Source organism: Plasmodium knowlesi, assembly GCF_000006355.2.
Source record: "Plasmodium knowlesi strain H genome assembly, chromosome: 11".
Classification (NCBI taxonomy): Eukaryota; Apicomplexa; class Aconoidasida; order Haemosporida; family Plasmodiidae; genus Plasmodium; species Plasmodium knowlesi.
Window position 1 is genome coordinate 2,343,322 of NC_011912.2, and position 13,625 is coordinate 2,356,946.

The 13,625-nt window shown below is 38.6% G+C and overlaps 1 protein-coding gene across 1 annotated transcript in view; it reads right to left on the minus strand.

The window, feature by feature from the left end:
- Nucleotides 1-12,644, minus strand: part of PKNH_1149900 (SICAvar, type I) — a gene marked incomplete at both ends in the record, with an annotated part of 15,321 nt that extends 2,677 nt beyond the window's left edge. Inside the window, 7 exons of the mRNA XM_039114167.1 lie at nucleotides 2,848-3,630; nucleotides 4,115-4,801; nucleotides 9,420-10,049; nucleotides 10,166-10,272; nucleotides 10,534-11,047; nucleotides 11,580-12,194; nucleotides 12,576-12,644. Of these exons, the coding sequence (XP_038969785.1) occupies nucleotides 2,848-3,630; nucleotides 4,115-4,801; nucleotides 9,420-10,049; nucleotides 10,166-10,272; nucleotides 10,534-11,047; nucleotides 11,580-12,194; nucleotides 12,576-12,644 (3,405 nt within the window). The remainder of the gene's footprint in view (nucleotides 1-2,847; nucleotides 3,631-4,114; nucleotides 4,802-9,419; nucleotides 10,050-10,165; nucleotides 10,273-10,533; nucleotides 11,048-11,579; nucleotides 12,195-12,575) is intronic.
- Between the last annotated feature and the right edge of the window lie 981 nt (nucleotides 12,645-13,625).

Here is a 13,625-nt window from a genome sequence, read left to right on the forward strand (position 1 = left end):
TGTTAGTATGTTGGTTATGTTGGTTGTGTTGTGGTTGTGTTAGTATGTTGGTTATGTTAGTATGTTGTGTTGTGTTAGTATGTTGTGTTGTGTTAGTATGTTGTGTTGTGTTAGTATGTTAGTTATGTCAGTATGTTGGTTGTGTTAGTATGTTGTGTTGTGTCAGTATGTTGGTTGTGTTAGTATGTCAGTTATGTTAGTATGTTGGTTATGTTAGTATGTTGGTTATGTTAGTATGTGTTGGTTATGTTAGTATGTTGGTTGTGTTAGTATGTTGTGTTGTGTTAGTATGTTGGTTATGTTAGTATGTGTTGGTTATGTTAGTATGTTGTGTTGTGTTAGTATGTTGTGTTGTGTTAGTATGTTGGTTGTGTTAGTATGTTGGTTATGTTAGTATGTTGGTTATGTTGGTTGTGTTGTGGTTGTGTTAGTATGTTGGTTATGTTAGTATGTTGTGTTGTGTTAGTATGTTGTGTTGTGTTAGTATGTTGTGTTGTGTTAGTATGTTGGTTATGTCAGTATGTTGGTTGTGTTAGTATGTTGTGTTGTGTTAGTATGTTGGTTGTGTTAGTATGTTGTGTTGTGTTAGTATGTTGGTTATGTTAGTATGTGTTGGTTATGTTAGTATGTTGTGTTGTGTTAGTATGTTGTGTTGTGTTAGTATGTTGGTTGTGTTAGTATGTTGGTTATGTTAGTATGTTGGTTTGTGTTAGTATGTTGTGTTGTGTTAGTATGTTAGTTGTGTCAGTAGGTTTGTTGTGTTAGTATGTTGTGTTGTGTCAGTATGTTGGTTGTGTTAGTATGTTGGTTTGTGTTAGTATGTTGTGTTGTGTTAGTATGTTGGTTGTATGTTGGTTTGTGTTGGTTGTGTTGGTTGTGTTAGTTAGTTGTGTCAGTATGTTGGTTGTGTTAGTATGTTGTGTTGTGTTAGTATGTTGTGTTGTGTTAGTATGTTGGTTATGTTGGTTGTGTTGTGGTTGTGTTAGTATGTTGGTTATGTTAGTATGTTGTGTTGTGTTAGTATGTTGTGTTGTGTTAGTATGTTGCTTGGTGGTAGGTTATGTAGTATCCAGTTGGTGTCGTATCCGGTCCCTGTCTGCGAGGAGTTTTTCCTCTCCCCCCCTAAAGTAATTAAAGCTAACCCCTGTACCTTACTCTTATACCCTCAAAACCTTATTCCTATACCCTTAAACCTTATTCCTATACCCTTAAAACCTTATTCCTATACCCTTAAACCTTATTCCTATACCCTTAAAACGTCATTCCAACACCCCAAACAACATCATTCCAGCACCACAACAACATCATTCCAACACCACAACAACATCATTCCAACACCCCAAACAACATCATTCCAACACCCCAAACAACATCATTCCAGCACCCCCAACAACATCATTCCAACACCCCAAACAACATCATTCCGAACACCCCAAACAACATCTTTCCAACACCACAACAACATCATTCCAACACCACAACAACATCATTCGAACACTACAACAACATCATTCCAACACCCCAACAACATCATTCCAGCACCCCAAACAACATCATTCCAACACCACAACAACATCATTCCAACACCACAACAACATCATCATTCCAACACCACAAACAACATCATTCCAACACCACAAACAACATCATTCCAACACCACAACAACATCATTCCAACACCCCAACAACATCATTCCAGCACCCCAAACAACATCATTCCAACACCACAACAACATCATTCCAACACCACAACAACATCATCATTCCAACACCACAAACAACATCATTCCAACACCACAAACAACATCATTCCAACACCACAACAACATCATTCCAACACCCCAACAACCTCCATTCCAACCCCCAAACAACATCATTCCAACACCACAACAACATCATTCCAGCACCACAACAACATCATTCCAACACCACAACAACATCATTCCAACACCCCAAACAACATCATTCCAACACCCCAAACAACATCATTCCAGCACCCCCAACAACATCATTCCAACACCCCAAACAACATCATTCCGAACACCCCAAACAACATCTTTCCAACACCACAACAACATCATTCCAACACCACAACAACATCATTCGAACACTACAACAACATCATTCCAACACCCCAACAACATCATTCCAGCACCCCAAACAACATCATTCCAACACCACAACAACATCATTCCAACACCACAACAACATCATCATTCCAACACCACAAACAACATCATTCCAACACCACAAACAACATCATTCCAACACCACAACAACATCATTCCAACACCCCAAAAACATCATTCCAACACCCCAAACAACACCCCTACAACACCCCTACAACACCCCTACAGCACCCCTACAACACCCCTACAACACCCCTACAACACCCCTACAACACCCCTACAACACCCCTACAACACCCCTACAACACCCCTACAACACCCCTACAACACCCCTACAACACCCCTACAACACCCCTACAACACCCCTACAACACCCTTACCACCTTATTCTAATACCCCTACAACCTTTATTCCAACATCCCCCACAACCTTCATTTCTAAACCAGGAATCTGAATTTCATTTCTCTATTTTTATTTTTTATTTCACTTTCTTCCTTTTCATCCAATTTTCATTATATATATATACATATATACATATATACATATACATATATACATATATATATATATATATATATATATATATACATATATAAACATATATAGATTTACATATATATATATATACATATATACATATACATATATATATATATACATATATAAAACTATATGTGTATATTTGTTGTTAATGTTATTGATGTTGGTTCCTACTTACCCACTTCACTTTGCTACTATTTTCACCAGGGTTCTGTTTTACGTAATACTGTTTTGCTGCGCATTGCATTCTACTACAGAAAGACTTACTCATGTCATTTATGGTGGATAATGTTTCCTTCACTTCGGAGATGGAATGGGTTTGGTCTTTGTCTTCGATGTTGAGGAATTTGTTTAATTCAGTTTTGACATTTTTTCTATCGGTGTTATTAGAAGGGCAACTTGCATTTGGTGATGTTGTATTAATCAAAGTGTTGGAAACACTTAGATTGCAACTACTAAAGTGAGAGTTTTGAACCCTTTCACAGAGAAAACAATTATTTTTACTACCACGAGAGTTCAAACACGAAGGATTATTAATTTTATTCCATTCAGTGAACATTTGTGTTATTCTTTCCTCATGGATGGGACAATTTTCCTTCGTCAATTTAATTATTTCATCAGCATACATGTTAAGAGCAAAACAACCAACTGCTCTATCGAGCAGTTGCTTGTCTTGTTCTTTTGACGGAGGGGTAGTACTAACACCACTAACAGCACTAACACCACTAACAGCACTAACACCACTAACACCACTACCAGTGGGCTTAATGTTCTTAATGTATTTTAAGCCCGCCGCGATATGATTACAAGCTTTTCTTTCGACACTATCAGCATTACGATCCCCAAATCTTTGGCATGTTGCGATATTAGTGTTGGTCTTTGATGTGCTCTTTCCATCCGACTCCATTTCTTTGAACATCTCCTCCAATGTTTTCTTAACAGTCTTATCCCAAAAGTCACACTATAAAAAAAAAGAAGGATATATATATATATATATATATATATATATATGCATATGCATAAATGCATATGCATATATACGTATGTATATACATACATACGTATATATACATACATATGTATATACATATGTTTATATATGTATATGTATACATACATTTACATGCATCTATATGCATAGACATATACATATACGTGTGTACATATGTCTATATATGTATATACATATATGTATATATACATATACGTATATATGTATATACGTATATATGTATATATGTATATATATTTATATATATGTATGTACATCCATGTGTATATACATATGTTTATATATGTATATGCATACATACATATGTCTATATATGTATATATATATATATGTACATGTCTATATGTGCATGTGTGTACATATGTGTGCATGTATATGTATACATGTATACACATATATGTGTATGTACATGTAGTTATATAGTAATACTTACCCAAGTCTTCTTCGTACCACTACTAGTGCTGGCGGCACCACTGCCACTAGTACCGTTCATTTCGTTTTGGAACCATTTGGGGGCAGCACATTGGAGTTGGTCACATAAAGATGGTGTTAGGTTTATGTTCTTCTTGGTGGTAGATGAGGTGTCGTCAATTTTGGGCTGTACTGACGTTAATTTCTGATTTACCTTCTCCTTGGTGCTGTTATTAGTGGTAATATCGCAACTCTTAAAAATGTCCTCATCCCATTTACATTGAATGCACGAACCATTGTTCGTGCATTGTCCATTTAAATCTTTAACATCAGTGGCGAAAGCTTTTTTAATTCCTGATTCCACTAAACATTTCGCTTCGCTTTTCATTTTCTTTGCATAAGCATTAAGTAATAAACAACCCACTGTTTGTCTTAACAGTGGGTTGTCATTCAGGCTGATGTTTCCTGTCGACGACGTCGTCGTAGACGACGACGCCGTCGTCGTCGTCGGTTTGTACAGTTCAGTTAATCCGGCATGCAAATAATTGCATGCCTTCTTTTCGGGGCCAGTGGCATCCCTCGGACCGTTGGTGCTATCTTCCATTTGATTACATTTATGTTCATTGTTCTTGCCCCCATTTGTTGTTATGGCGCTGGATAGTTGTTCCCATAGTTTTTGTACTTCGCCGCCACTCTCCCAAAATTGCGTCTGCAAGGTAGAATATATATATATATATATATATATATATATGCATATGCATAAATGCATATGCATATACACATATACACATATGTATATGTACATACATATACATACATGTATATGTATAAATATACATTCTTTTTCTTTTTTTCTTTTTCCATTCTGTTTGCTGCCATCCGGTTAGTATGTAGTATCCGGTCCCTGTCTGCGAGGAGTTTTTCCTCTCCCCCCCTAAAGCAGCTAAAGCTAACCCCTGAACCTTATTCCTAAACCCTGAAACCTTACTCCTAAACCCTGAAACCTTACTCCTAAACCCTAAAACCTTACTCCTAAACCCTCAAACTTTACTCCTAAACCCTCAAACCTTACTCCTAAACCCTGAAACCTTACTCCTAAACCCTAAAACCTTACTCCTAAACCCTCAAACTTTACTCCTAAACCCTCAAACCTTACTCCTAAACCCTCAAACCTTACTCCTAAACCCTCAAACCTTACTCCTAAACTCTCAAACCTTACTCCTAAACCCTCAAACCTTACTCCTAAACCCTCAAACCTTACTCCTAAACCCTCAAACCTTACTCCTAAACCCTAAAACCCTTAATCTTGTACCTTGAAACCTTATTCTAACACCCTTACCACCTTGTTCTAACACCCTCACCACCTTATTCTAACACCCTTACCACCTTATTCTAACACCCTTACCACCTTATTCTAACACCCTTACCACCTTATTCTAATACCCTCAGAACCCTATTCTGATACCCTTAACACCTTATTCTAACACCCTTACCACCTTATTCTAACACCCTTACCACCTTATTCTAACACCCTTACCACCTTATTCTAATACCCTCAGAACCCTATTCTGATACCCTTAACACCTTATTCTAACACCCTTACCACCTTATTCTAATACCCTTACCACCTTATTCTAACACCCTTAACACCTTATTCCAACATCACTACAACCTTATTCTAACACCTCTGCAACTTTATTCCAATATCCTTAAGACCCTATTCTGGCACCCCTAAGACCCTATTATGACACCCCTAGGACCCTATTCTGACACCTATACCACCTTATTGTAACACCCTTACCATCTTATTCTAACGCCCCTACAACCTTTATTCTAACACCACCAGAACTTCATTCTGACACCCCTACAACCTTATCCTAACACCCATACCACCTTATTCTAGCACCCCTACAACTTCATTCCAACACCATTACCACCTTATTCTGACACCTGTACCAACTTATTCTGACACCCCTACAACCTTATTTGGACACCCCTACAACCTTATTCGGACACCCCTACAACCTTATTCGGACACCCCTACAACCTTATTCGGACACCCCAACAGCATTATTCGAACACCCCAACAACCTTATTCTAACACCCCAACAACCTTATTCTAACACCCCAACAACCTTATTCTAACACCCCTACAACCTTAATCCAGCAACCCTAAAACCTTATATTAATACCCCTACAACCTTATTCCAATACCTTGAAACCTTATTCCAATACCCCTATAACCTTATCCTAACACCCCTACAACCTTATTCTAACACCCCTAAGAACCTTATTCTAACATCCCTACAACCTTACTCCTATACCCCTACAGCCTTATTCCAACACCCTTACCACCTTATTCTGACACCCTTACCACCTTATTCTGACACCCCTAAAACCTTATTCTAATACCCCTAAGACCCTATTCTGACACCCCTAAGACCCTATTCTGACATCCCTAAGACCCCATTCCGACACCCCTAAGACCCTATTTTGACACCCCTACAACCTTATTCTAACACCCCTACAACCTTATTCTAACACCCCTACAACTTTATTCTAATATCCTTACAACCTTATTCTAACACCCCAAACAACCTTATTCCAACAACTCTACAACCTTATTCTAACACCCAAACAACCTTCTTCCTATACCCTGAACCTTATTCTGACACCCCCACAACCTCCCTTCTAAACCCGGAATCCGATATTCGACACCCCTGAAACCTTACTCCCAAACCCCTACAACCTTTATTCTAACACCCTTACCACCTTATTCTAACACCCTTACCACCTTGTTCTAGCAACCTTACCACCTTATTCTAACACCCTTACGACCTTATTCTGACACCCTGACACCTTTGTCCTAAACCCGGAATCTAAGTTCTAACACCCGTACAACCTTCCTCCTAAACCCGGAACCCTACTCCTAAACACGGAACCCTACTCCTAAACCCGGAACCCTCTTCCTATACCCCTAAACCGTTCTTCCTAAACCCGGAACCCTACTCCTAAACCCGGAACCCTACTCCTAAACCCGGAACCCTACTCCTAAACCCGGAACCCTACTCCTAAACCCGGAACCCTACTCCTAAATGCGGAATTTTGCTTCTGGCACCCCTACAACCTTTATTCCAACACCCCTATAACCTTACTCTAACACCCTTACCACCTTACTCTAACACCCTTACCACCTTATCCTAACACCTTTATCACCTTATTCTAACACCCTTACCACCTTTACACTAACACCCTTACTGCCTTATTCTAATACCCTAATCACCTTATTCTAACACCCCTAACAGCCGTATTCTAACACCCCTAAAACCTCAATCTTATACCCTACAACCTTATTCGGACACCATTACCACCTTATTCTGACAACCTCTAAGACCCTATTCTGACACCCCTAAGACCCTATTCTGACACCCCTAAGACCTTATTCTGACACCCTCACCACCCTATTCTAAAAGCCTCACCACCTTATTCTAATACCCTTACCACCTTATTCCAACACCCTTACCATCTTATTCTAACACCTTTCCCACCTTATTCTAACACCCCTAAGACCCTATTCTAACACCTTTACCACCTTATTATAACGCTCCTACCACCTTATTCCGACACCCCTAAGACCCTATTCTGACACCCTTACCACCTTATTCTGACACCCCCCCCAACCTCATTCTAACATCCTTACAACCTTATTCTAACACCCCAACGACATCATTCCAACACTCTTACCACCTTATTCTGACACCCCTACAACCTTTATTCTGACATCCCAACAACCTTATTGTGACACCCCAACAGCCTTATTGTGACACCCCAACAACCTTATTCTTATACCCCTAAAACCTTATTCTAACACCCTTACAACCTTTATTCTAACACCCTTACTACCTTATTCTAACACCCCTAAGACCCTATTCTGACACCCCTAGGACCCTATTCTAACACCCTTAACACCTCATTCTAACATTACGACAACCATATTCCAATACCCTACAACCATCTTCTTATACCCTGAAACCATCTTCTTATACCCTGGAACCTTCTACTTATACCCCTAAGACCCTATTCTGACACCACTAAGACACTATTCTGAAACCCCTACAACCTTATTCTAATACCCCCAACAGCCTTACATTAGCACCCCTACAACCTTACTCCTGTACCTCTAAAACGTTATTCTAACACCCTAACGACCTTATTCTAACACCTTTACCACCTCATTCTAACAGCCTTACCACCTTATTCTAACACTCTTATAACATTATTCCAACACCCTCACCACCTTATTCCAACATCCCTAAAACTTTCATCCTAAACTCGGAACCCTACTCCTAAACCCGGAACCCTACTCCTAAACCCGGAACCCTACTCCTAAACCCGGAACCCTACTCCTAAACCCGGAATGTATGTTCCTACACCATGACACCTTCATCCTAAACCCGGAATCTAAGTTCTGACACCCCTACAACCTTCCACCTAAACCCGGAATCTAAGTTCTAACACCCCGACACCTTTGTCCTAAACCCGGAATCTCACTTCTAATACCCCTAAAGCATTATTCCTAAACCCGGACCCCTCTTCCTATACCCCTAAAACATTCTCCCTAAACGCGGAATCTGAATTATAACACCCTGACTGCCTCATTCTAACACCCTTACAACCTTTATTCCAACACCCTTACCACCTTATTCTAACACCCTTACCACCTTATTTTAACACCCTTACCACCTTATTCTAACACCCTTACCACCTTATTCTAACACCCTTACCACCTTATTCTAACACCCTTACCACTTTATTCTAACACCCTTACCACCTTATTCTAACATCACTACATCCTTATTTTAACACCCTAACCACCTTATTCTAACATCACTACATCCTTATTCTAACACCCTTACCACCTTATTCTGACACCCCTAAGACCCTATTCTGACACCCCTAAAACCCTATTCTGACACCCCTAAGACCCTATTCTGACACTCCTAAGACCCTATTCTGACAAGCCTAAGACCCTATTCTGACACCCCTAAGACCCTATTCTGACACCCCTAAGACCCTATTCTGACAACCCTAAGACCCTATTCTGAAACCCCAACAACATCATTCGGACACCCCTACCAACTTATTCCAACACGCCCACAACCATCATTCCAACACCCGTACAACCTTATTCTGATACCCTTACCACCTTATTCAAACACGCACGGAATGTGAATTTTTTTTTTTTTTTTTTTTTTTTTTTTTTTAAAATACTTTTTCTTTTCTTTCTTTATTCCTTTTCTCTTTGTTCCTTTTCTTTTTCTACTTACCGCATTGTTGTTTGTTCCCTTAAGTGCTTCAACTTTTGAGGCTAAGCACTGTAATCTTGGACATAGAGAAGAACTATTGTTTCCGTCCGCTTTAGTTATTGGTTCCAAGGTTGTGTCAACTGTGGACTTATAACTATTATCCTTCAGTAATGAATTCAATTTAGGCTTCATTGTGTCATTAGCATTGTTGCGTACCTTGCAATCATTGAGTTGGTCATAGTACTCCAATTTGCATTCAATGCATGGACGACCATTTTCACAGTCCCCTATAATGTCTTTCACGGAATCGAATGCCTTCTTTATGCCAGGTTGTATGTTGCAAATAGGGCTCTGTTCTTCCATTTCTCTTACAATAGCGTTTAGCATTAAACAAGAAGCAAACTGCCTAAACTCTTGGTTATCATAGGGGTTCTTATTTTCCGTAGGTCCACTCCGTACAAATGTATGCTGAATATTCGATATGTGATGTAGTCCGGCTGCAGTGACTAAACATGCCGTTTTATTAGCTTCGCCATGTGCGTCAGTCCCCCAAGTTGTGTTGTTGCAATGGGTGGCAACTTCCCTCTGCTTGGTCCTCATGTCTGTCAGCAGTTCTTTTAGCTCTGCTCCAAAGTCACCCTTCATATTATCCTAAAGATGAAACGGCATATATATACATATGTATACACATACATATATATACATAATAATGAATGCATAATGTTGTGCCATTGTGCCGGTAGTATGTTCGATCTACTTATGTTTACCCAGTTCGCTGTTCCGACACCATACAACCTGTTTTTCTCCCACTTTCCCTTAATACATGTAAGCTGTTCACATAATGTCTCCCCCTTATCCCTGGTGCACGGTTTACCTATACAAATAGAAAGGAAAAAATGGAAGAAGTAAAATATTATTTGTTCTCGTATGTTGCTGTTCTGTTATTATTTCTTTGGTTGTGTTAGTATGTGTTGGTTGTGTTAGTATGTTGGTTTTGTGTTGGTTGTGTTGTGGTTGTGTTAGTATGTTGGTTATGTTGTTACCAACATACAAACAACACAACTACCATTACTACCGAAATGTGGTAGTAGTATTAGAGTTGTGGTGTTGGGTTGGTTGGGTTGGGTTTACTTACATATGTCCTTTATAGCTTGGTCCTTAATTTTCTTCATTTCTGTGTTTTCGTCTTCCTTAAGCAAATCTTCTTCTATCTTCTCCTTTAATTTTTTTCCATCCTTCTCGCCAATTTCGCAAGTGGCCAGCTCCGTTAAGGGTACTCTCTTACACTCAAAACATTTATCATTACTACTGCAAGCGCTTTTACCCTTAATAGCACTATTACTCTTCTCAAAAGCATGATTTATCCCCTTCTGTACATTCTTTTCATCCTTACATGGAAATTTTTCGTCTTGTAGTTTATCTGCAATGGCATTTAATAAAACACATTGCATCGTTCTTAGGAACGATGCATGGACGGGATTGTTGCCGTTGATGTCATAGAGGTTTTTTAATCCTGCTGCTATAAGGATGCAAGCATCCTTTCCATTCTTATCCTCTATATTGCACTGGTTGGTGACATCCCCCTTCTTCGAAGTTATGCCGTTTCCAAGTTCGGTGATTTGCTCCTTGACTTTCTCCCACACTTGAGTCTACAATTAAAGTAATATATATATATATATATATATACGCATATGCATAAATGCATATGCATATATACATATGTATATACATACATATGTATACATACATATACATAGGTACATATACATACGTACATATACATGTATGTATATATGTATATGTACATTCGTACATATATGTATATATATGTAAGTATATATATGCACATACATACATATGTACATATATATGTGCATGTACATATATAAGTGTATATGTATATACATATACGTACATATATGTATATGTGTATGTATGTATATATGTATATATATATCAGTATATATATATATATATGTATATGTATATATATGTAAGTATATACATATGAGTATATGCATATGTATATATATATGTACGTGTACATATGCACATTTATATGTACATATGTATGTGTATAAATGCATATATATGTCAGTATACATATATATATTTATATGTATATATATATGTAAGTGTATATATATGTCAGTATATATATATGTAAGTGCCATTACTTACCCAGTCGCGGTTCTTACCGCCGTCAGTTTCTTTCAACCATCGGGTTGTTACACATTGGACTTGGTCACAGAGTTTATCTACTTTATTTATTTTCTTTGCCATGTCTTCTATTTTGGTGGGGTCTTTACTCAGTACTTCATCTACTTTCTCCTTTGCACTTTTCATTTCGCCCTTTCCATTTATGTCAATTTGGCATTCGCCAAATTGACTTTCTTCCCATTTGCATGGAATACATTTTTCATTAGCACCATTGCAGGAAGTTGCACCATTATCCCCTGGTTTCTCCCATGTCTTAAATGCTTTCTGTATACCTTCATCAATGAGACAAGTTGCTTTTTCTTTCATGTGTTTTGCATAAGCATGAAGTAAAAAACAACCCATCGTTTGTCTAAACGATGGGTTGTTTAAAACTGAGGACGACGGCGACTGCGTCGCCGTCGCATCGTACAGTTTGGTGAAGCCGGCATGCAAAAATTTGCATGCCGTCTGTTCAGATGGAGTTCCCAATTGTTCACATTCTCCGGTTGCAGCTTTGCCATTTTCTTGCATCATTGCTGTGGACAAGTCTGTCCACAGCTTCGCCACATCGCCATCATCCACTCTCCAAAATTGTTCCTGTACAAGTGGAGTAATATATATATATATATATATATATATATATATATACATATATATATATGCATATGCATATATACATATATACATATGTATATACATACATATGTATACATACGTATACATATATACATGTATATGTATACATGTGCATGTACATGCATCTGTACATATACATACGTATACATCTATACATCTATATATATGTATGTACATATGTATATACATATACATGTATGTGTCTGCATATGTATGCATCTGTACATCCTTGTATATGTATATATGTACATATGTATATACATATGTTTATATATGTATATGTATACATATGAGTATATGTATATACATATATATGTATATCTGTATGTAGTCATTCCTTACGTTGCTGCTGCCCGCGTTTGCTGGATCGGTCTTCCATAAATGTTGCATACATTCCAGACGTTTGCACATTTTGTCAGCTCCATCCTTGTGTTCTTTGATGCATGCTTCAGCTGTAAAAGAGAAAAAGATGATAATGGAATTGTGTTGTGTATATGTATGTTGTTGTTCCCTTTCCTTCCCCCCCCCCTAAACACTCTTTCCTTACCCCCTCTCCCTAAACACTCTTTCCTTACCCCCCCTAAAACACTCCTTTTCCTTTTCCCCCCTTGGGGTGGCTAAGTGCCAGGCCACATTGTTGTTCTAATAACCTAGAAAAGAACCTTTCCTTTCCCCTAAACCCTCATTCCTTATCCCTAAGTAGTCTTTCCTTACCCCTAAGTAGTCTTTCCTTACCCCTAAGTAGTCTTTCCTTACCCCGAAGTAGTCTTTCCTTACCCCTAAGTACTCTTTCTATACCCCTAAGTAGTCTTTTCTTACCCCTAAGTAGTCTTTCCTTACCCCTAAGTAGTCTTTCTTTACCCCTAAGTAGTCTTTCTATACCCCTAAGTAGTCTTTCTATACCCCTAAGTAGTCTTTCTATACCCCTAAGTAGTCTTTCTATACCCCTAAGTAGTCTTTCCTTACCCCTAAGTAGTCTTTCCTTACCCCCCTAAGTAGTCTTTCCTTACCCCTAAGTAGTCTTCCTATACCCCTAAGAGTAGTCTTCCCTTACCCCTAAGTAGTCTTTCTATACCCCTAAGTAGTCTTTCCTGACCCCTACGTAGTCTTTCCTTATCCCTAAGTAGTCTTTCCTAACCCCTAAGTAGTCATTCCTTCTCCCCCCCTAAGTAGTCTTTCCTTACCCCCAAGTAGTCTTCCCTTACCCCTAAACCCTTCCTTCCTTCCCCCTAAACCTTTCTTCCTTCCCCCTAAACCTTCCTTCCTTCCCCCTAAACCTTCCTTCCTTCCCCCTAAACCTTCCTTCCTTACCCCTAAGAAGTCTTTCTATACCCCTAAGTAGTCTTTCTATACCCCTAAGTAGTCTTTCTATACCCCTAAGTAGTCTTTCTA